The sequence below is a fragment of the Brassica napus genome, chromosome A1, assembly GCF_020379485.1.
Source record: "Brassica napus cultivar Da-Ae chromosome A1, Da-Ae, whole genome shotgun sequence".
Lineage (NCBI taxonomy): Eukaryota > Viridiplantae > Streptophyta > Magnoliopsida > Brassicales > Brassicaceae > Brassica > Brassica napus.
This window is the reverse complement of record NC_063434.1, coordinates 10,572,856-10,594,922: the sequence shown is the minus strand read 5'-3', so window position 1 is coordinate 10,594,922 and position 22,067 is coordinate 10,572,856. Positions and strand designations below refer to the sequence as shown.

The 22,067-nt window shown below is 35.1% G+C and overlaps 1 protein-coding gene and 1 non-coding gene across 2 annotated transcripts; both read right to left on the bottom strand.

Moving 5' to 3' along the window:
- Nucleotides 1-1,705: 1,705 nt before the first annotated feature.
- On the bottom strand, nt 1,706-5,594 carry LOC106437449 (peroxisomal acyl-coenzyme A oxidase 1). The gene is made up of 14 exons (XM_013878341.2): nt 5,279-5,594; nt 5,083-5,191; nt 4,932-4,993; nt 4,654-4,863; nt 4,481-4,568; nt 4,227-4,389; nt 3,901-4,099; nt 3,562-3,759; nt 3,236-3,367; nt 2,822-2,942; nt 2,617-2,727; nt 2,460-2,529; nt 2,181-2,364; nt 1,706-2,090 (listed from the first exon to the last, which is right to left on the bottom strand). Exons 1-14 carry the CDS (start codon nt 5,414-5,416, stop codon nt 1,881-1,883), a joined length of 1,995 nt encoding a protein of 664 aa, XP_013733795.2. The 5' UTR covers nt 5,417-5,594; the 3' UTR covers nt 1,706-1,880.
- An 8,505-nt stretch (nt 5,595-14,099) lies between these two features.
- On the bottom strand, nt 14,100-21,167 carry LOC106437408. Its single transcript, XR_007328482.1, has 6 exons — nt 16,362-21,167; nt 16,133-16,247; nt 15,984-16,041; nt 15,856-15,912; nt 15,732-15,776; nt 14,100-15,643 (listed from the first exon to the last, which is right to left on the bottom strand). It is a non-coding gene; the product is annotated as an uncharacterized LOC106437408 (transcript).
- Nucleotides 21,168-22,067: the final 900 nt, after the last annotated feature.

Genomic DNA, 22,067 nt, shown 5'->3' with positions numbered 1-22,067 from the left:
TTTATAAAATCAGTTAGGCATGAACATATGCTATCCATTTATGTACAAGTTGTTATTTTTGGATAACATTATTTTAAAATTACGTATGCTTGAATATTATAAATTTATGTGTGGATTATGAGTTGAGTCATTCTCGGTCTTGACGAGTTCGGTTCTAATATATAGGAACCTAAAATATCTAAATAACAAATGTATCTGAAACATGTTCGATATTTGTACCAAAAATAATCATATTACCCGATTCGGTCCAGGTCTTTTGAATACAATTAGTTATATTACGACTCATCTAAAATATATAACATTAATTATGAAAATTAAATATCAATGTATTAAATAAGAACCAATATTCGCACGGTGCGCGGATCAATCTCTAGATCTATATTATTAAAACCGATGTACATTTAGGAATTTTTTGGAAACATTGATAGCCATATAAAAAGGAGTATAATGTTGTTTGAAACATGGATAGCAGTATAAAAAATAAGTATATTGTCCTTTTAGTAATTTCACTTATGGAACTAACCTTATTTTCAAACAGATTTATTACATCTTTTATTTCCTTATTTTCATTCATCTTACATACTTTATTAATTATATTAATTTAACAATAAATCACATCATTAATTATATTAACAAAATAATAATATTGTAGATTTTTATTTATTAGTTAATCAAAATTAACTTTGTACCAATTATAAAATCAAAATGTAAAATAATCAAGTTTTGCATTTGATTAAAAGTTTGGTTTAGTCTATTTTACTATTTTTATCTTAATTTCAATCGGTGAAAAATTACATAGCCAAACACATAATTCAAGACATTAAAACGTATTACATATATTGTCACTTAATTTTTCAGACCATATAACTATTTTACTAAATAAAAAACTTTTTTCTGTTTCACTTAATTTAGTCAAACACATAGAGATAAAAAAAAATTATTTGCTTATAGAATCAGTTAGGCATGGACACTCGGGTATCCATTCAAATATATTGTTTCTTTTGGGTATCATATTATTTTGGGTTTAAAGGTCCCGCTTAGATTTTATAATTTATATGTGGGTTTCGAGTTGGGTCTTCTCAAATTTATATGGTTATGTATAGGAACCTAAAAATATCAAAATAACTAATATATCCCTATTCATTCTGTATCTTTTGAATACAATTAATTATATGGCAACATACTTAAAATACATAAAATTAATTATGAAAAGTAAATATTAATTTATAAAAATGAAATAACCAATATCCGTGTGGAGGCGCAGATCAAAACCCTAGTATATGTTAAAGAGTGTATCACATGTAGTAACAAACTTGTTGAAGACCACCAGCTTCTGATCTAAAGTTTCATAACAAGTGAAATAAAACCGTCCACGTTAAACTTCACTTTTACCTATACCTTTGTTGACCTATTTGTTGTTTCATCCACTTGTCCCAACCATGATCCAACAGTATATATTGACACTACAATCCCTCTTGCAGAGGCTCGGAAGATGATCGAATCCAAATTTAGAAAATGATTTGATGAGTAAAGTGGGTACAAGGAGTGTCTCTCAGTATAGTGAGAATATGACGTTCTGCATCAAAGTAAAAACTAACTATTCTCTCTATCACTGATCTGAACCCTCCTCTAGATTCTAAATCTTCGGAAAAGTAACATTGACCGCCGTTGGATTAATGTATTGAGGATTAAGACTTTTAGCAACGAGACATAACTTATGTTTAATTTATAATTTAAAAATAGTACTAAAACTCCGACGTATGTGTCAGCCATTACATTTGCTACACATAAATAAGGGTATCGCCAGTTTTTAAACCGGCAAATTTATTCAAGACAATAATACTGAAAAGAGAAGAAGAATGTGTTATAAAGCAAACTCTTCAGAGCCTGGCGGTACGAAGCTGCTGCTTGATCAAGGGTCGAATGTATTCCTGGTACCCATCAGGAACCACCGAGTCGTTCAATGGATCCTTCCATGCTTCCTCAAAGAGCTTCGGGTATACATTACCGTCATAACGTCCTAGCACCGAGTTCAAGTAATGGTCGGTGTAGTTGAAGGCGTCCACAAGCGCAACCGCATTAGGGCGGACCTATAACAAGGACCACAAAACATGTTGATTTTATAAACTACTCAGCTTTTGAAGGAACAAAATGCAGAGAAACTGAGAGAGATGACGAACCTGTGAGTATAAGGAACGGAGCTGGTCATTGGCGAGAGAGGCTTGTTTGGGAGTGATGGAGTTGGTTGAGAGGAAATCTCCGAGGTGTTTATGAAGGATATGGAGAGCGTAAATGTAACACAGATTGTTCAGCTGTTTCTTTACTCCTTTGCCTCCTATGTCTTGCTCTAGCTTAGCTATGAACCTAACCAAGACAAAGTTGGTGAACTTCAGGAGCTGACTCGAGAGAATCACCAAGCATATCTGATCAAAATGTGAAATGGTGAAGAAGAAGCTTACTTGGAAACAACAATCAATTGGCAATGAGCAATTGCCGCCTCAACCAGCTCGGCCAGTAGCTCTGAGAATCCTGTAGATATGAGAATTTTTTTGTGAGAAACCTTTGTAGAGTTTGGTCCTTTGGCTAAAGATCTGACATGGAGTTAGAAAAGTTTACCTTGTTCTTGATTCTCAAACTTGCTGAGATTTTTGGCACAAGCAACGGCCATTCTCAGAGCCCTTGCTTCAAAAGCTTCCACTACCGCAGCAGGGTTCAACCAATCCTCAGCTAAATGCCCAAATAATAAAATCATCATCATTAACCAGGAAGCCGTATGTAGCGGGGAGAAGGAAAAAAAAAACATATGAACTTGAAAACTCACCTTTTTGAACACCAGAACGGCATTGCAAAAGATGTTGTGCCCGAGCCATATAAGCAGTTGTGCCAACAGGAGCCTTTCCAGATCCCAGCTGGGACACTGTCTTCATGAGAAATCTAGCAACCTACAAAACACCGTTTTTTGAACAATTACGTGAATAACCGCAAATGCCAGTAGACCCGTTCTTATTCTTTGGAAAAAAGAAAGATTTGGGAAGCACAATGAACCAAAAAACATAAAAATATAGCTAAATGTGTGTAAGCAGTGAAACTGAGAAAACATGCATACCATAATATCTAAGAAGGACAAAGCTCACAACCAAAAGTCCAGAGAGACATTAATAAATCTATCCGTGCTGACACTGTTGTTCTAGTATGTGAGAATAGTTCGAACTTAATAAAGTTAGATAGCAAATACCTGCAACTGTAGCACAATGTTGTCTCCTTCATATGTACAGGCAGGAACATATACAGCAAACAGCTCAGGGAGCCCACTGCACCACAAGTAACCATGTCCACCACATAACTTACGACATTCTTCAATGCCGTCCTGCAACCAACAGTAAGCTTAAGCTGACGTTTCAAGTCTTAATACAACAAGAGCTGTTTATTTATATTACAATATGAGATAAATCTTAGGAATCTACTTATGTAATAGAGTGGAATGTGAGCGGTGGGCCCCCTAGAGGAACAAAACCGATTAGTCTAGTCTAGTGAGCTTAAAGGATCAGTTCTGGAGCGTACCGCAGTGGCTGTGGTGGTGAGAGATTTCAATCCTGCAGTGCATGCATGAGCCTCAGGCAATGTTGAGAAATCACTGGCCTGCAGTCTTGCAGTTACATCCGTGTACAGCCATTTAAGCCACTCCCCAACAAATCGGAATGCATATGCCGATGCCAACAGAGGAAATAGCCTGTTTTGCTGAGTTTTATAATCAATCACCTGTGAAGATAGTATGCAGTAATACATTATATTCCCTTTTCTAGACAACATAATGGCCACCGACGTTAGTGAGGGTTAGAAAAAATAATACTAACAACCATGAGGATCCTTTCCTGTAAAATGAGCGTGAATAAGAAGTACCTGAGTCTCAATGCCACCATTCCGGGCGCCAAACTGCCTCCGCACTGCGCTGTACCTTGTAGCTATGCAAACAGCTCTAGAGAGTGCATTTGAAGCATCTGCCACAATTGTTTGTCTCACATACACCATAGTACCATACATTAGCTGCTTTGGGACATCCGATGGAACATATTTTCCTTCCCTCGTAACTCTTGCCAGCCTGAAACGTTTTGGAAGAAGAGAAGAATGCACAGAACCATAAGCCCATATTTCAGCACGAGCCATTTCCTCCAGCACTATCAGTACAGCATGAATTAACCAAACAAAATGACTAAGAGAAAGAAGACCTCATGAGCATTTGATCTCTGGGAATGCGAACTTGATCAAACATAAGAAAACCGTTGTCCATAGAATTGTATGCTCCATTACCCATCTTCGTCCCGATATCACCAACAATTATATTCGGAAGAGGAGAATGATCTTCTAAGCTACGCAGTTGCACAATGAATCCTGGAAGAGGAAATTAGGCAATAAAATTAAATACCAAGCAAGTTAAAATGGAACAAAAAAGATAAAAAAAAAAAAAATTCCCAGTACATACCATGGACACCATAGTCTTTGCCGTCAGTGATGAGACGAGCGTAAACAACAGCATGTGTAGAAACTTTTCCCAAGCCACCAGGCCACCACTATTCAAAGACAGATGAAAATGTCAACACAAGTAAGAGACAGTGCATACTCATAACCAAAGGTGTCCTGGTAGTATATACTCACTTTGGATGAAGTCTGAGTTGGGCTGTGGATCACAAACTCATCCGTCTTGGGATCAAAAGTGGCGGTTGTCTCAAGTCCTTGAACATTAGAGCCATGACCAAGCTCAGTTTGTGCATAACACCCAATAATCTGCATCTTATTGGCTAGAGACAACCATTTCTGTTGCTGCTCCTCTGTACCCTGCCCCTTGATAGCAGGCACAAACATTCCCTAGAGAAGAAACACAAAAACATGAATCAAAGAAGAAACTATAATCTATAAAGGCGGAAGGAAGGTACCCAGTGAAGATCAACAAAGGCAGGCTGATCAACAAAGAACCTCAACCTTCCTGCTTCTTCCTCTGTAACCACACAACAATCAAAACGACGTCATTTCGAAACTCTTAATAAGAACAATAGGGTGTGCGTGAGAGAAGCAAAAAATCGATACCAGTGAGACGAAGCTCGATGATCCTCTTCCAAGCGTGAGCACATTTCTTCAACGTGCTCTTGAACAGCTCCTTCCTGCTCAGCCTAGCTCTATCGCTTTTCTCGAATACCTTTATAACACGAAATTCACGAATCGATTACACAGGAAACAGAATCCCTAACCGTAATCATTCATACATATAATCGAGAAGACTCACCGGATCGGTGGCGACGAGGCGGGCGATTCGATCGGAAACCTCGAAAGCGTGGCGAGAACCGGCCCAGACGATCTTCATCTCGTCGACATCGAACTCCGCCTTGTTCCTCTCATCGGCTAGGTGATCAATTCCCTCCATGATTACCTAAAACTTTCCCGAGAAAAATAACAAAGAGAAGAGAGAGCCAAATGCTTTTGGTGCCGTGCCTCTACCGATTTAATTGCTGAGTAGTTGGAAGAGAGAGAGATAATATTTGAGTTTTTTTTTATGAAATAAATAGATGAATAATATCGGGTTTATCTCAGATCCAGTCGTGTCACAGTATCGACAATAAATAGAAACCCACGTAAAAAATGAGCAATATTAGATTCTTTTCCGTATAAGAACAATTTTTATTCAATGGATAGTGAGACCAAATCTCGTTTTGAAAAGAAAAATTATTAACAAGACGGTGGTATCAGACAAACGTGTAATAATATATATTCGGCCAAATGGGAACAATCATGTATGTACGCATGCATTTGAAGTAGGATAACGATGATAAACGTTTTGAAATTGAAGATAAGATAACGTTTTGCCTTCTTATCGTGAAGAGATATGGTCGCATCATGCTTGCAGTGCCGGCTTAGAAAGATGGCAAAGGGGGCATGAGCCTAGGGTCCAAATTGTTTTTTGTATAAATAGTATTGAAAAATGGCCCAATTTTTTGTAAAAAATTAAAGATCAAAGCCCAAAAAAATTTAAATTAGTATAGATATTTATGTTTAAAGAAAATATTATATCATTTTGCCACGGGTTCAAAAGTTTTTTGAGGCGGGCCTGCATGCTTGTATTGCATTATGTATGGGTAATTCGAGATTTTTTAATAAACAACATAATTCGTAACATGTTTACCAAACAAACTTTATTATAAATATAATGAATTTCCAAATTATTGTTAATGTTTTTGCTCATTTTCTCCGTCCAATGGATTTGCTTGTCAACTATGTATGCAGCGTAGTAAAATTCGATTTTAAGTTTTGTTTCCCATCAATCTGTTTTAGGTGTTAGGTCTTGACAACGTCAAAAGAAAAGTAGGCAACTATTGTCGTTTTGTTATAAGACACTACTTCGTTTTAAAAAAAAAATTGTCGCTTAAGCTAGAACCACAGAAAATCAGTCACGTGTAGCAGTATGGTCCAAATACGTAAACTCCGTCCAAATCCCACGGTTTTTTAGTTTATATATCGTTGACTGAGTATTATTTTTTAGGGAAGACATGTTTTTCATTACAAATCAAACTTAAATTTCTAAACATGTTTTTTTCATTCAACTGCGTAGATAAATTAAATATTGTTATAAATAAATTTATCGTTACAAAATAAATAAATAAAAATCTATAAAAATACATCAACTAAATTTTATTAAAACTTTTAATATTAAATTTAGTAGTTGAATAATTATTTTGTTCATTTTAATATATTGTGTTTATTTTAATAATGAAATTATGTTTTATAAAAGCATTGATAAGTTTCAAAAGAATTTTTTTTTAAATCAATTTTTTTTAAAAAAAATTTTGTCAACTTTCGTTTTCAATAAACGAAAGCTCAAATGACATTGTTACAAACAGTTTAGAATACAATTTGGCCCAGATAAAGCCCATATCTTAAAGATAATGATAGATTGCATGATGAATACGTGGTCAACTCATGGCTTCATCTCTTCCAGTCCGTGAAAGAAGAAGGCAGTGCCGAAAACTCACGGATCTTCATTTCAAAACTTGTTTGAGGCTGCTTGCACGTTATTCATGCCTCCAATCGCCGTCGATTTCAAGGTCATCTTCTCCAACTGCTAGAATTTATCCAGGGAAAAGCTTCAGTAGAATCAAAGATAGAATCTTGTCAGAATGCTACCGTGTATCTTCAAAGCGCGTTCCAAATCTGAGGTTTTGATTATCATGGAGACTCTGCTCGAACTCGAAACAAAGGATGACACCATCTCCGAATCAAAACCTGAGCGTATCTAAATAATAAGAGAAAACAAACATCTTAACTAGACGGTATATTATTAAGTAAAAACAAAGAGAAGAATCGATCTAAAAGGTTTATTTATGTTTTAACCAATCGAAGAAAGATTGATAAACAATTCGATTTGGATGAAACTGCTACACATCAAAATCGCCTTTGGCGAAACTAAATCTCCTTAGCGAAGAGAGAATTCGCCTTGCGAAAACACACAATCGATCTGCAGATCGGAAATATTTACACCCAAAAAATCGATTCAATCATAAGATTGAATCGAAAGTGAAGCTTCTCGTCTCTTCTTTTCCCCCGTGAAAGATCCAGAGAGAGAACAGTGAGAAGAGAGAGAGTAGCTTTTAAAAAAATCTTATTTTTTCTAATTTAGTTTTAAACCTTTTGGAACAAAAATAACTAAAGTTTGGATGAAATTATTTTTGAATGAAAAATAAATATACTAGTATTATGTTCCACAAATTAAATTAAATATAATATTAAAATTTAAAATTAGAAGTAAAAAGTATTAGGTTATAAGCGATTTAGTTCCTTTTATTCCTAATGATTTGTTTTTAATTTGAAAAATCATTTAAATTTTGTTTAAAGGCGTATTAATAATTTTTCTTAAAATAAACACAATTTCAGACTTTCAGTATTAAAATGATCATATTTTAAAATTAGTATAATAAAATTAAAAAAAATCACTATTTGAAGTATTAAATTGAATAGCAAAAAAATAAAGCATTAAAAAGGTTAACTAAATTTAGTTAGAACATTTTTCTGGAAATTTTTCCAAATAAACATTATTTTATAATTTTAATGTAGTTTTTATACTAATTTATCTTCTTATCTTTTTAATATGTGTTAAGAACTTGAAATTATATCGAGTTTAAGATGGAGGAAGTTTTTTTTTTGACATTAAGATAAACAGATTCATCTAAAATTCTGCAAACCACAATGGTAACTCTGCATCCATGTGAACGACAATAAATTGTATTCTTAATAGCACAATTTCATGCCATTTGGTATGTGGACTATGCTCCAGCAGTCCAGCTCATGGGTTCGATCAAGGCAGAGAGAGAGAGAGAGAGAGAGAGAGAGAGAGAGAGAGAGAGAGAGAGAGAGAGAGAGAGAGAGAGAGAGAGAGAGAGAGAGAGCACAATTTCATGCAAAACGTAAAAGTCGAATACTAACATTTCATTATTTCAATCAAAAACTTTTCTTCACATTTCGTAACAAAAAGCCATAGACTAGAGACTAAAGCTGCGTAGGCTAGCTCTAATCAACAAACCTCCAAAATCGAGAAGCTACAAGGTAAACTAACACTCGAATTTCAGGTACGTTTTCCCAAATAAGTGTCTGTCTCCATGTGTCTTTATAAACCTAAAAATGAGTTCAAATACGGTGTAAAAACATTAGTGTGTCTCACCATAATTTTTCACTAATTATACTAATATTTGATTCAGAAAAGCTTTTACTATAAATTTCTCTTTCTTTTTCCTGAGAAATTCACCAATTAAATATTAATATAATTAGTGAAAAACTCATCAATGTAGATGTTCTAAGGGCACGAGCAATGTGAAGCTCTCTTATAGTCTCTCAATAATATAAAAGTAGAAAAATCAGAAAAAGTTAGAAAGAGAGAGTGGGACGTCTCTCCGGGAAGAGCTCACGCCAACCTTTTAAAAAAACTTTTCTACAGATGTCTTATTGTAAACGGTTAAGACCATTTATACTACACCTGTCAGCCTGTGATAGTTTCTTTTATTTTAAATACTTATATTTGTTTTTCAGAAACCCAAATGTTTATCTCAATGTTGCTGATAGCCTAAGGACATTGCTAAAAGAGAAAGTGTATGAAAACATTTACAATCTAAACTAAGAAATATTTGGATGTAAGAAAAAAAGACTAAGAAATATTCACCTGAAGTCCTGGAACTTCATCAGTCAAGAAAAGTGACCATTCCAAAATCTGAGTGGCTGAGGCCCCATATGTTTCTACATCCGACTAAACCACTTCACCTTTTTTTTGTGCACAAACCACTTCATCTATAATCATAACAGATGCAGATATGATCCACTGGTTACATATATTTTGATAAATGTACCCTTGCTTTGTAAAGATCCAACTCTTATCAAAGTTCATTATAAATAATAGGGGCCCCTAAATAATATCAATCTAACCAGAAATTGATGTACGTAGATACCTGGATATAGAGCATAAAAGGCGAAAAAAATCTATAGTATCATTAAGTCTCCGACTTGTTCGAAGAAGTCCTCATCTATATCCAATGCCAAGGCAATCAAGCAGAGCATTTCCCACTGATGCAGCATCATGATACCTTCATCGCCAAGCAACCATTTTTTTGTCGGCTTTCTTTTAACAGATTACTTTTTCTTTTTATGTTTTATTTTTAATAGTTTTTCTATTTTTAGCTGAGTTTGGAGAGTTAAACAAAAAAAAATTGAGTTTGGAGATTTAGCCAACTCTTATAGCCTATATAAGTCATTGTAGTGTTGCTTTTGATAATCAGTTTTTGAAAAATAATAAACTAGAGTTTTCTTTAAAACCTTATTCGATTTTGTCATCAATTCGAGAGCCTTGCGTTGATTTTGATTAAGTTCATCAACCCAAGAAGTCAGGTCTCTAGAGTAACCCAAATCCCTAGATTTGAGCTGAGTTACCATTGATACGCTGCGTCATGTTGGTATCAGAGCTTTGCTACGCTCCTTGAATTTTTCCATTCAACATGGCAAGACCAAGACGAGTTCATGTTTGAACCGAAGCAGAAATTACCCGTGATGCAATCGCTGAGCTTAAAGCCCAGATGCAAAACATCACTGCCATCCACCAGAACCTCAATGTTCAAGGAAATGCACCCTCACCCCTTGTTGACATCCCCGCCAATAACAAAGCCGACGACACAGACAGAGAAGATGATGGAGATGAGAACCAGTTTGCTGATAATCTGTTTGACCCTCTCCGTAATAACCGCACACTTGCACGTGATGCTGGTGAAGGAGTCAATGAAGGTTTTCAATGGGAAACATGATTTAAAACAGAGATTCCAGAATTCCATGGCAACTCCTCGGCTGGAAAACTTCTCGACTGGATTGTCACAGTTGAAGAAATGCTAGAATTCAAAATAGCACCAATGGACTGTTGTGCTCATGTTCTTACAATGCAATTTCGAAATAGAGCAGCAGCATGGTGGACGCAATTGAAATCTACACGAGCTCATCTCAGGAAGCTTAAGATAATGCCTTGGGACAAGCTTAAATCGAAACTCAATAAAACATTCCTGCCTTATAAATATGATCAGCTTATGTTCCAGAGACTACATAACATATGTCAGGGATCTCGTTTTGTTGTAGAATATTCAACAAAATTTTTCTTACTACTTACTCAGGTTGATATTCAAGATTATGAGCGCCAACTCGCTGTTAGATTCACTGCAGGCCTTCGTCAGCAAATTCAGCACACAATCAATTTGTTCAACCCATTAACCTTGTCGGAAGCTCATCAACAGGCCCTCACCATTGAAAATACAATCTTAGTCCACAGCTCGTCCGTCCCGTACTCCTACACAAACCACTTCAACTGACGCATACATCCCTCGTAAAAGTGACACAACCATTGTTATGTTCACACACAAGAACACTTCTCGACTAAGCTCTCTTTGTTACTTTTCATGTGGAGACATTGGTCATCGCCAAGCTAATTTCCCAACTCATAACCGCCGAGGTCTCTTACTCGATGCTTCTGATAACAATGGTGAGGTCATATATGTGAAGAAGTGCCAGAAACCATTAAAGAAAGAGAGGATCTTGTCGCTGATAATGGACCATGTCTCATGGTTTGCCATGTGTGTCTTGCTCCACGAATCATGGACGAAGACCCTCAACGACATACCCTGTTCCACTCTAAGTGCACCATTGATGGTAAAGTTTGCAAGTTTATCATTGATTCGGGTAGCAGTGAAAATGTGGTAGCCAAAGATGTCATCAACAAACTAAAGCTCCCAACGGAACTCTACCCATGTCCTTATAAATTGGATTGGCTGGATCATAAAACAGACCTTCTCATCACTCGCCGTACTCTCATCTCTTACTCAATTGGAGGAACATTCAAAGATAAAATTCACTGTGATGTAGCTTGAATGGACGCATGTCACCTACTCCTAGGCCGGCCATGGATATTTGATCATCGGATTCAACATGATGGGTATCACAACACTTATAGCTTTCACCATAACAATCACAATTTTACTCTCCAACCGTCATTACCAGAGAAGAAAAGTACATCTTCAGCGCATGTCCTCATTCTTCAACGAAAACCTTTCGAGATGGCACTACGAGAAGAAGGGTGTGTCTCATACTGGTGAACTCATTGGTTTCTTCTACAATTCCACTGATTCCATCTGACTTCACAACATTGTTGGACGAATTTCACGATTTATTTCCCAGCGACTTACCACCTGGTCTTCCCCGCTCAGAGATATTCAACACCTCATTGATCTAGATCCAGACGCAGTTCTTCCCAATCGAGCTCATTACCGCATGAGTCCAAGTGAGCATGAAGACCTTAGACGACATGTTAAAGATCTTATGGTCAAATGATTTTTACATGAGAGTTTAAGTCCTTGTGCAGTACCAGCATTACTTATTCCAAAGAAAGATGGCTCGTGGAAAATTTGTGTTGATAGTCGTGCTATTAATAAGATAACAGTGCGCTACAGATTTCACATCCCTCATCTTGATTATCTATTGGACCAGATAAGCACTGCAATGATTTTCTCTAAGCTTGACCTTCGAAGAAGATATCATCAGATACGAATCAGGCCATGAGATGAGTGGAAGACGACATTTAAAACTCGGGAAGGACTTTTTGAATGGCTTGTCATGCCTTTCGGTTTGTCAAATTCTCTGAGCACCTTTATGCGCGTCATGAACCAATCTTTGCATTCTTTTATTGGCAAATTTGTGGTCGTTTATTTTGATGATATTTTGATCTTTAGCATGACTTTAGCTGAGCACCTCATGCACTTACGAGAAGTACTTCTTGTCCTTCATTGTGATCAACTCTATCCTACATTGAAGAAGTGTTAGTTTGACTCTCCTAAGGTTCACTTTCTCGGTTATATTGCTTTTGTAGAGGGGTTCGTTGTGGATCCAATTAAAGTGGATGCAATAAAATCGTGGCTAACTCCTACTACGCTGTTTGAGACGAAGTTTTCATGGTATGGCATCTTTTTATCGTCGATTTGTTCCACAATTTAGTAGCTTGATGGCGCCACTTGCGGACTGCATTCGTCGAAACAGTACCTTCACGTGGACTCCTGAGGCAGGTGTAATTTTCGAGATTGTCAAAACAAAGCTGATGACAGCTCCTATTTTGGCTCTGCCTGATCTCACTCAAGTGTTTGAGCTACGTTATGATGCATCCAAAACAGGAATTGGTGCGGTCTTGAGTCAATCTAACAGAATAATAGTGTTCTTTAACGAGAAATTGGGAGGCGCCATAGCTCGCTACAGTACCTACGATGTTGAGTTTTACGTTGTAGTTCAAGCAATTAAGCATTGGAGACATTATCTTTTCCATAGGGAGTTTGTTCTATTCACCAACCATGACATATTGAAGCACTTGAACAGTCAGGACAAAGTATCCGCTCGTCATGCTGCGTGGGTGTCTTATCTGCAGTAATTTTCTTTTGTTATTAAACACATTTCTGGTGTGTCGAATCGAGTCGATGATGCAATGAGCCGTCGACATTCCGTATTGGCTGTTTTGTACGTCTCTGTCCCATGCTTCGCAGCTTTCGCGGACATGTACTTTTCTGATGCATTTCTTGGCCGCATTCTCTTGGACGCTCAAGCAGGTACATCGCGTGACTATACGCTTCAAAATGGCTATTTTTTTTATGAAGATCGACTTTGCGTCCCTGATTGTAGTATCCGTATTCAACTCATTGCAGAGATACATAATGAAGGATATATCGAATGCGGCATGAATTTACATTTGATTTCCAAATATTACTATTGGCCGTCCATACGGCGTGATGTGGACAGATTCGTCGAGCGTTGTATGATGTGCCAAACCTCAAAAGGGCACGCAACAAACGCTGGTCTTTATCTTCCTTGACCAATCCAAACACACTATGGTCCTGTCTTGGGACTTCCTCGTACGCAAAAAGGTTTTGACTCCATATTTGTCATTGTTGATCGATTTTCGAAAAATGGTCCACTTTGTGCCTTGCAAACGTACAACGAACGCTTTATAAGTCAGAACTCTATTCTTTCGAGAGGTGTATCGTTTTCATGGTTTATCGACTTCTATAATTTCTTATTGTAATTCACAGTTCTTGGATCATTTGGCAATCGCTTTGAAAAATGTTGGTACAAGCCTCGACATGAGTTATGCATATCATCCTCAAACGGATGGACAAACTGAGGTCACAAACTGCTCTTCAGGAAACTTGCTTCGTTACCTCGTTGGGGATTCTACTAAGACATGGGATTCAAATCTTCCTCAAGTTGAGTTTGCTCATAACCATGCGCTCAATAGAAGTTCTGGATTCAGTCCCTTCCAAGTTATATATGGTGTTCTTACTCGAGGTTCCTTGGACTTGTCCACTCTTCCAGACAACACACGGCTTCATGGTGTCGCTGATGACTTCATCGACAACATTCATCAAGTGCGTGAGAAGGTTATTGTGAATTTGGAATCATCTGCAATTAAATACAAGGCTGATGTTGATTAACATAAATTACGGCTTGTCTTCGAGTTCAGTGACCTTGTATGGGCATTTCTCACTAAAGGCAGGATGCCAGCTCATGCGTATAACAAACTCAAAGCGAAGAAGATTGGTCCTCTCGAGGTTCTCGAGCGTATTAATGACAATGCTTATCGCCTGCAACTTCGGGCTAACATCAGGACCTCAGACGTGTTTAATGTTCGGTATCTTTGATCCAGTGCCCGATTCGAAGTCGAATATTTCTAACCCCAAGAGACCTGATGCAGCATCATGATACTTTCAGCGCCAAGCGACCATTTTTCTTTGTCGGCTTTCATTTAACAGATTTCCTTTTCTTGTTATGTTTTCATTTTATTAGTTTTCCTATTTTTAGGTGAGTTTGGAGATTTAGATGACTCTTATAACCTATATAAGTCATTGTAGTGTTGCTTTTGATAACCAGTCTTTGAAAGATAATAAACTAGAGTTTTTTTTTCTCTAAAGTCTTGCATTGATTCGATTATGTCATCAATTTGAGCCTTGCATTGATTTTGTATAAGTTCATCAATCGAAGAAGTCAGGTCTCTAGAAATTTAGATTTGAGCTGAGTTACCATTAATACGACTGCACCACCTACACACAGACCTTAAAGCAGCAAAGCAAAATATCAAACACCAACAAGCAAGTCAATCTAGGAAACTAAAATGGAAGATCAAAGGAGGAGATATATATGAAATTACATATCTCTTTTATAAGTTGAATATTTCAAGAACACACACATGCACATAAGGTTGCACATATTTGTACTACCGATCTCATCGCCTAGAATAGCTTATATGTATCCCTACCATCAAAGTTCAAATCTAACTGTTAATACAAACTTGAAACCTATTTTCAATTTGAAATGTTTAGAGAAGACCTGCATCTATGATGATCCAATTTTTTGTTCAATAATTACTTTGCAGAAAAATAAAAAAGGAACCGGCAAGCTTACAGGACATTCTTGTAGTAAGATTCCATGGTTTGTAGTAATATCTACTTTGCAGGATTGTATGCTATATTTTCCTCTTGTGGGAGGTTAAAGAAGTCTTTGCTATCCATGAAAACACCCCCTTATATCAATTCTTCTGGGACGTCATGACTCTACATAGAAGAGTCCTTGTTCAAGACATGCCTTATTAAAGACACAACAACATCAAACAGTTTTATAAGTAGCATAGAGAACTGTTTTTCGAAATTCAGCATGCTCTTAGTCTTATCGTTTTGGCCCATCTAGTCACAAGGACCATATATAACAATATTAAGGTTTATCAACAACGTAGAGGCAGCAGAAACTTCCGAGTTTTTGATGACACAACACACAAGTTTTTTTATTAATAAGGCAAAGTCTCGAGATGAGGGATTGGCTGAATCGGTCGTGGAAATAATCACTGGTTCGGACCAGTGGAAACCTGAGGGGAAATATATTCACAAATCAACCTTTTTGGTTTTCCGATTAAAGACCAAAACATTTTATTAGTTGAAATTCACCCTTAACAATCAAAATTCAGATAATACCTAGGAGGGGATGTTTCACTAAAGCAACTCTCCAAGCACTCCACAACACAGTTTGGGTCTGGATCTAGAAATACAGCCACCTTTCAAGTAATCAAACCAACAAATATTAGATAGAATGATGATTAGTAAAACAGAGTCGCAACACAAGAAATGTGTGTATGTTCATACCGAGTAACGTTCTTCTCCAACTGACACACTCTATGCATTGTTGATCTATAAAACGCACATAAGAGTGAGGTTTTGAAATCAATATAATGCCCTGAAATGAAAGAGTGGAACTTTTGTTGTGTACCGGAAAAGCCCATTAGTCCATCTCTCCATGAGGTCTCTGATGTTGACAATAAAAGCACTGGTTGTTTACACAAACGTCCTCATAAGTTACGGTTTACAATACAGTGTCAGTCAAAGTGTTAGTATAACCTTTAATTCCAGGGACATCTTCTCAAACATTTGGTTCTTTATCTTTATCCCTACAAACCTTTTTAGTATGTAAACATTTGTTAGAAACAATGAAGTGGAAATTGTCTTTCTTGATAAGCAAAGTATGAGAGATGAATGCTAATTAATACTTGAAGCCCTGGAACTCCATATCTGTTGCAAGAAGAGTTAGCATTCTAAAATCTGAATGAGCAGAGGCCCCACATGTTTCTTCTTCTTCTTCTTCTTCAGATGAATTCAACTCTCCTGTGATGCAACAAAAAAGTAAGACTCTCAAACCAATCTCACAATCAGTGACTCATTTGTAACTGAAAATATTATCCCTAAACATGCTACAAAAGATTTTTGGTGATTAAAGACCTGAATAAAGTAAGAGGCGAACAACTGCTGCTTGATCATTGAAGGCTCCCAATCTTTCAAAGAAGTTCTCTTCCAAATCCAACGCTAAGGCCACTAGGCCAAGCAATTTCTTGCCAACATCCCTAATGAGCAATTAAAAAACTTAATAAAATAGAAATAAAAATAATTCAATATTATACGAGAACCAAACAACAAAATTGAATAGCTAGTTGTAGAAGGTTTAAAAATATTGTCAATAAGCATTTCCTGGTACTTATACAACACTTTTATAGTAGCGTTCCATGGTTGGCCTCCATAGCGGCAAAAGGTCTAATAATAAAATCCATAAAATAGATCAAATAAACATAAACAAAATAAGAAATTATGATTATACAACAAACTTTTTTTTACCTTCAGAAAGCCATTTATTAGGGTAATGTTGACCTAAAACTCCCTCTGAAGATCCAAAAGTGAATATCTCCTTAGAATCACCTGTTACGAGAAGCTGGAATTACTCACGTGTTCATTGGAGTGATCGAACAATTGTCATGAGCTATAATAATAAGAACCTTTCTCGTCGTACAAAGGTGAGTAACCTCTAAAACCACGTCGAACCATCACCATCTTCTCATCAAGAGGAAAAGAGAACAAGTTCTTGCTCTCCTTGAACACTCTTTTCATCAACTCCTCGGGAACGCCATGATTCGTGAGATAGAAGAATCCATGATTCAAACAAGCCTAAGAATTGAAAATAATCATCAAAGCTCACACATATAATGTTTGCTCCAAACTCAAATTAGAAGCATTTTATATAGTCAATACAAAGAAGCATTTAATGTTAGGTGTATGATACAAGAAGAAGAAAAAGAAGAGAATCTGACGAATCAATCGGGAAGTAGAGAGCTTTTCCGGCCAAGAAAGGTCGGTATCGGAAGCTGAAGAACCGTTGACATTACTTCTTTTGTTGAAACTCACTCTCCTGATCTTCGGTTGCATGTTTTTCTAAATCTAATCCGTACTTGTCAAAACATGTACATAAAGTACCATACACTACCGTTTCAGCTTTTTTTCTTTATTTCTGACCTGAGTATTTTATTTACTGGCTTTGGGCCCATCAAAATTAGAGTCTCATCAAGATCCACGTTTTTTAGTATTTTTTTATTTATCGGCGTTTTCCTCATATGTTTAGATCAAACGATCAAATGTGTTTTTGTGTGTGTGTGTTTAACAGTAAGCATACGAAATTGAAAAAATGCAAAGAGGATTGTTTTTAGACTTAACTTTAGTTAACACATTTGAATGGGTCTCTGTTGGACCAGACGCAAGACAAAGGGTTAGAGAAGATATTGGGCCGGTGCAAGTTCAAGCTCAAGAATGTTTTCAGCGGTCAATGATATAAAGATTAAAGAGGACAAGTTCGAGAAAAGAATGATTGTATATGGTTGATGGGCAGATAGAATATAAGTTTGTGGGAGAACAACTTTCATCATTTTAAGCAACAGACACCTTGGCAACATAAATTTATAGTGTGATTTAGCTTCCTTAATAGTGTGATATGTAGAGATCAGTATGTCCGATATTTGATTGCAAAATCTCGACTCATTATTGATTTGGTCGCACAACCTTATTATCTCTCTATTTTCACAACAAGTGTGATTTTAGTATTCTACACACTAATCAAGAAAAATGTTATAATTTATTTATTTCCTTGATAATTATAACTATTTAAAATCAGTCAATAGTCATTATGATATTAAATGTATTTCCATTTTATTTTAATATAGTATAAATTATACTAGTAATGATAAAAGACACGTTTAGTTTTAAAATTATATATATATCCCACCAACCAAGCTATAAACATGCTTATTACATTTGCAAATAACTCACTTCTGAAAGAAGAAAAAAAACAATAATGATACTATATGATTCCAAGCCAAGGGTATATATGTAAATCAAGCATATAAAGGCGTGAATAAAATAAAGCATAGAGATCATCTGAGTATCCATGACGAGGTTGCACGTGTGGCACAGCTTTTAAGCAATAGATTAATAACTAGTGATCATCGATCTAATGAAACAAATGATTATTGCCGTTTTGATTTAGCGGTTAATCGCATGTGCCAGCTCAGACGGTCACATGGTAAAGACACGTGGGACCACACCCCGAACCGAACCCATTTCCGAGCCACTTTGATTATTTTTGGAAATGCACGTAGCCGCATGTGCGAGGGATTTTGTCAGCAGTGCACGATGTTGGTTCCTCCAACTTTCATCAGACGGCTATGACTGGTTGTCTCGGTGAGTATTTTTATTTTTATTACATGCTATCTATAAAGTGAACGTAAAAATAAAAGTTTTGTGGATAAAAGTGACCATATAATTGACATTCTTATATAAGATCTTCGTTACATATATATTTGACAATTTATATTTTAGGACTATAGACATTGTCATTTTGTCTATCGGTGATGAATCAATTATCATTGATTTTTGCATGACGTTAGTGCTTGCTGTTATAACACCAAGTTCAGCATTTCTTTTGGAAATACGTATGGTACATCGTTCATAATATCGTACAATTAATATGTGTCTTAAGTCTTAAGTCAAAGTGTGTGTTTGCGACTTGTAGCTGGAAGTGCTACGAGTATATGGGAAGTCATCGAATTTAGGGCGATTTATTATCTGACAGTTGAGGAGATGAAGCGTTATGGGGCAAAACGAGGAGGACACACGTGTGCTTCGCTGTCTTATGATTCGGAATCGAGTGTAGAACTTCGAGCTCCACGTCCCTTCCACGTGAAGGTGGTGACGCTCGAACCAACTTGCTTTTAGTTTTCGACCCCTTCCTGTCCTTTTTTCACATTAATGTTCTTTCTTTATCGATCCCTTCGTGGTTTGCCCATGTTTATTTTTATTATTATTATGATATTATACTATTAGTACATCAGAACCCATCTTAAACTCTTTGAAATACTTGTGCAAAAGTGTTATCAAATGTATATTTGATGCGTTGCTATATATATTTCCTTGTAAAGAACTTCCGTGGTGATTTAGTCCCCTTTAATTTAGAGGTTTTGTCTTTATTCTATATTCGAAAATGTCAAAGCAGAAATTTTTATCTCGTATTTTGAAACAGAAAGGTTACTCTATGTTGTAATTATCGAATCTACAAATTTACCATCTTAAAGATGGAGCACAGGGGCGGTCCCACTGTATTAGAGGGTGTGGCATGTGCCTCACCCTAATTTTTTTGTTCATTGACATCTAGTGTTAAATTTAATTAAGTATACTTATATCAAGCTTTTAGTTATTGAAATGGTTAAGTGTCCCATACTAAAAACCATCTTGGATCCGCCCCTGATGGAGCATGAGCATCACATTTAAAATTTACACACAAAAATCATTTGCACATCTTGTAGTATCGGTTAAATGTATGCGTTAAGAAACAATGAGTCGAGAAATCACGGTATCACGTAGTATTGTATTTTATAAATCACCTAGTCAAGAAAAAAGAAAAAAAACTAGTCAATATATCTATTTTCCAAGGGCAAGTCGTGATGTCATATGCAATCGGAAATTTAATCCCGTGAAAGTCATATGAGATCTCTAATTTAATCGAAATACAAAACGGTGTCATTTTTTTTTATATTACAAAACGGTGTCATTTATTTGCATTTATTACATTGGTATTTGATCATAAAGATATGTCGATGTCCTCGTAAGTTTTAATTTTTGAGAAAAATGTCCTCGTAACTGCCAGTTTTCACCGGTCTCTTTACGAACCAGAAAAGGTAACCACGCACTTAATTTCTACGCTTCGCAATATTTTTAATATAAGTACTAGATTTTGATCCGCACTTTCAAAACGCGGAATTATTTTCGAAACATTCCAAATTTATTTGATATAAATTTGTATTTTAATTGTATCTACACTTAGATATTACAAATAGAACATTATATTCAATGTTTTGAAATCCGACCCGATCCGCATTAAAATTGGCAAATTCGGTGGCTCATATGTAATCCATTTTAGTTTTCAAAAAAAAAAACTGTTATTTAAAAATTCTATAAAACCCGTAACAACCGCTAAAACCCGAGATCTGGTTATCGGTTGAGCTGGTAGATGACCCAATATGTAATTCGGTTTGATTTATTATTATATTTAGAGTATTGTAATATATATTCATGAATCAGATGAATAGTGAATATATTATGAAAGTGATATTCCAATTTAAATACAATTTTAGTCCAACTAAAATTTAATCTTGTTAATGGATCAATATTTGAGAGGATGCATACTAAAAATGAAATAGATTTGAGCATCAATAATATGTATATGTCTATTACAAATTAATGATTTACGTTTGGAAAAAAAAATTGTTTATTTATTTAGTTATTTTACTTTTGTTATTCACAAGTTATTAGATACTTTTTGATGTTTTGTCTATGGCTTATTTTAAATTTAAAAGTTAATTTCATTATTCGCAATAGAAATGTAAATATTTATTATTTTATTTTGATATATATATTTTATTATATTTAATTCTTAATTTTTATAATTTATATATATAATTATATTTTTAAATAATTATAATACTAACCCTTACTCTCTGGCATCGATTCATGTTAATGTAATGTTTTATGATATATTTGTGTTAACATATTTGTTCAATTAGTTTATATTAGATATATATGTTCCATGTCTCTTTGAGTAACCCGTAAAAAATATATTCATAAACCTATCAACAGTAACATGTTTCATCGTATAATTACTATTAATATTTATTTTATCATATATAAAATATATATATATATATATATATATATATATATATATATATATTTATTTAATACTCTAACTATAAAAATTATATTTTTTATGTATTTGGTGAAGGTTTTGAACAATTTTTTTTTTTTTGCATTTGGATTAATATATAGTTGTATATATACAAATAAATAGATATATATATATAAGTATTTATTACATTAATAACTAAAATATAATTGATTAGTTATTTAAATTTCGAATTAATATAAATTAAATTCATTAGTTTAAAAAATAACAGATTAGTTAGTTAGTTCCTTAATTTTAGGTATGATGTATATTTAATAATTAAATTAGATATGAATAGAAATAATAGGAAATATAATTAAATATAATGGTCCAACCTAGACTATTTGTAAGTAGATAAAAATTGCTTCTGTTTTAATAGTATTGATATTTTTGAGCGAAATTTTAGAGATAAAAGTGTAAACTCTAGAGTAGGTCTGGGTGTGCAGATTCCGTTCAAGTTTGAATCGGATATTTCGAATTTTTGGGTATTTCAGTAAAAATATATAGATTGTGTATTTTATTTTACATATCAGATCGGTTTCGAATATTTTTAGTTTGGATTCAGATATTTCGAATATATCGAAATAACCGAATACTTAACAAATTTTTATAAAAACTTCTATGATTCATCATTTTCATCGTTTCTGTAATTCCATAGAACAGTAAATCCACAAGTGTGAACGTCTAAGCACATGAAGCACAAATTCAGAGTTTATTGATACCTTAGGCTTAACAAAGATGATGTTAAGTAGCATTGCGCATAAATCTCTTGATTGTTTTGAAAATCCAGTCTTGGAGCAAAAAACTTAAATCATGGGATTCCTATTTGTAACCAGCCATAAATATGAGTTTCTGTATGTATTGAACTTTTATAAAGAAGATGGAAAAAA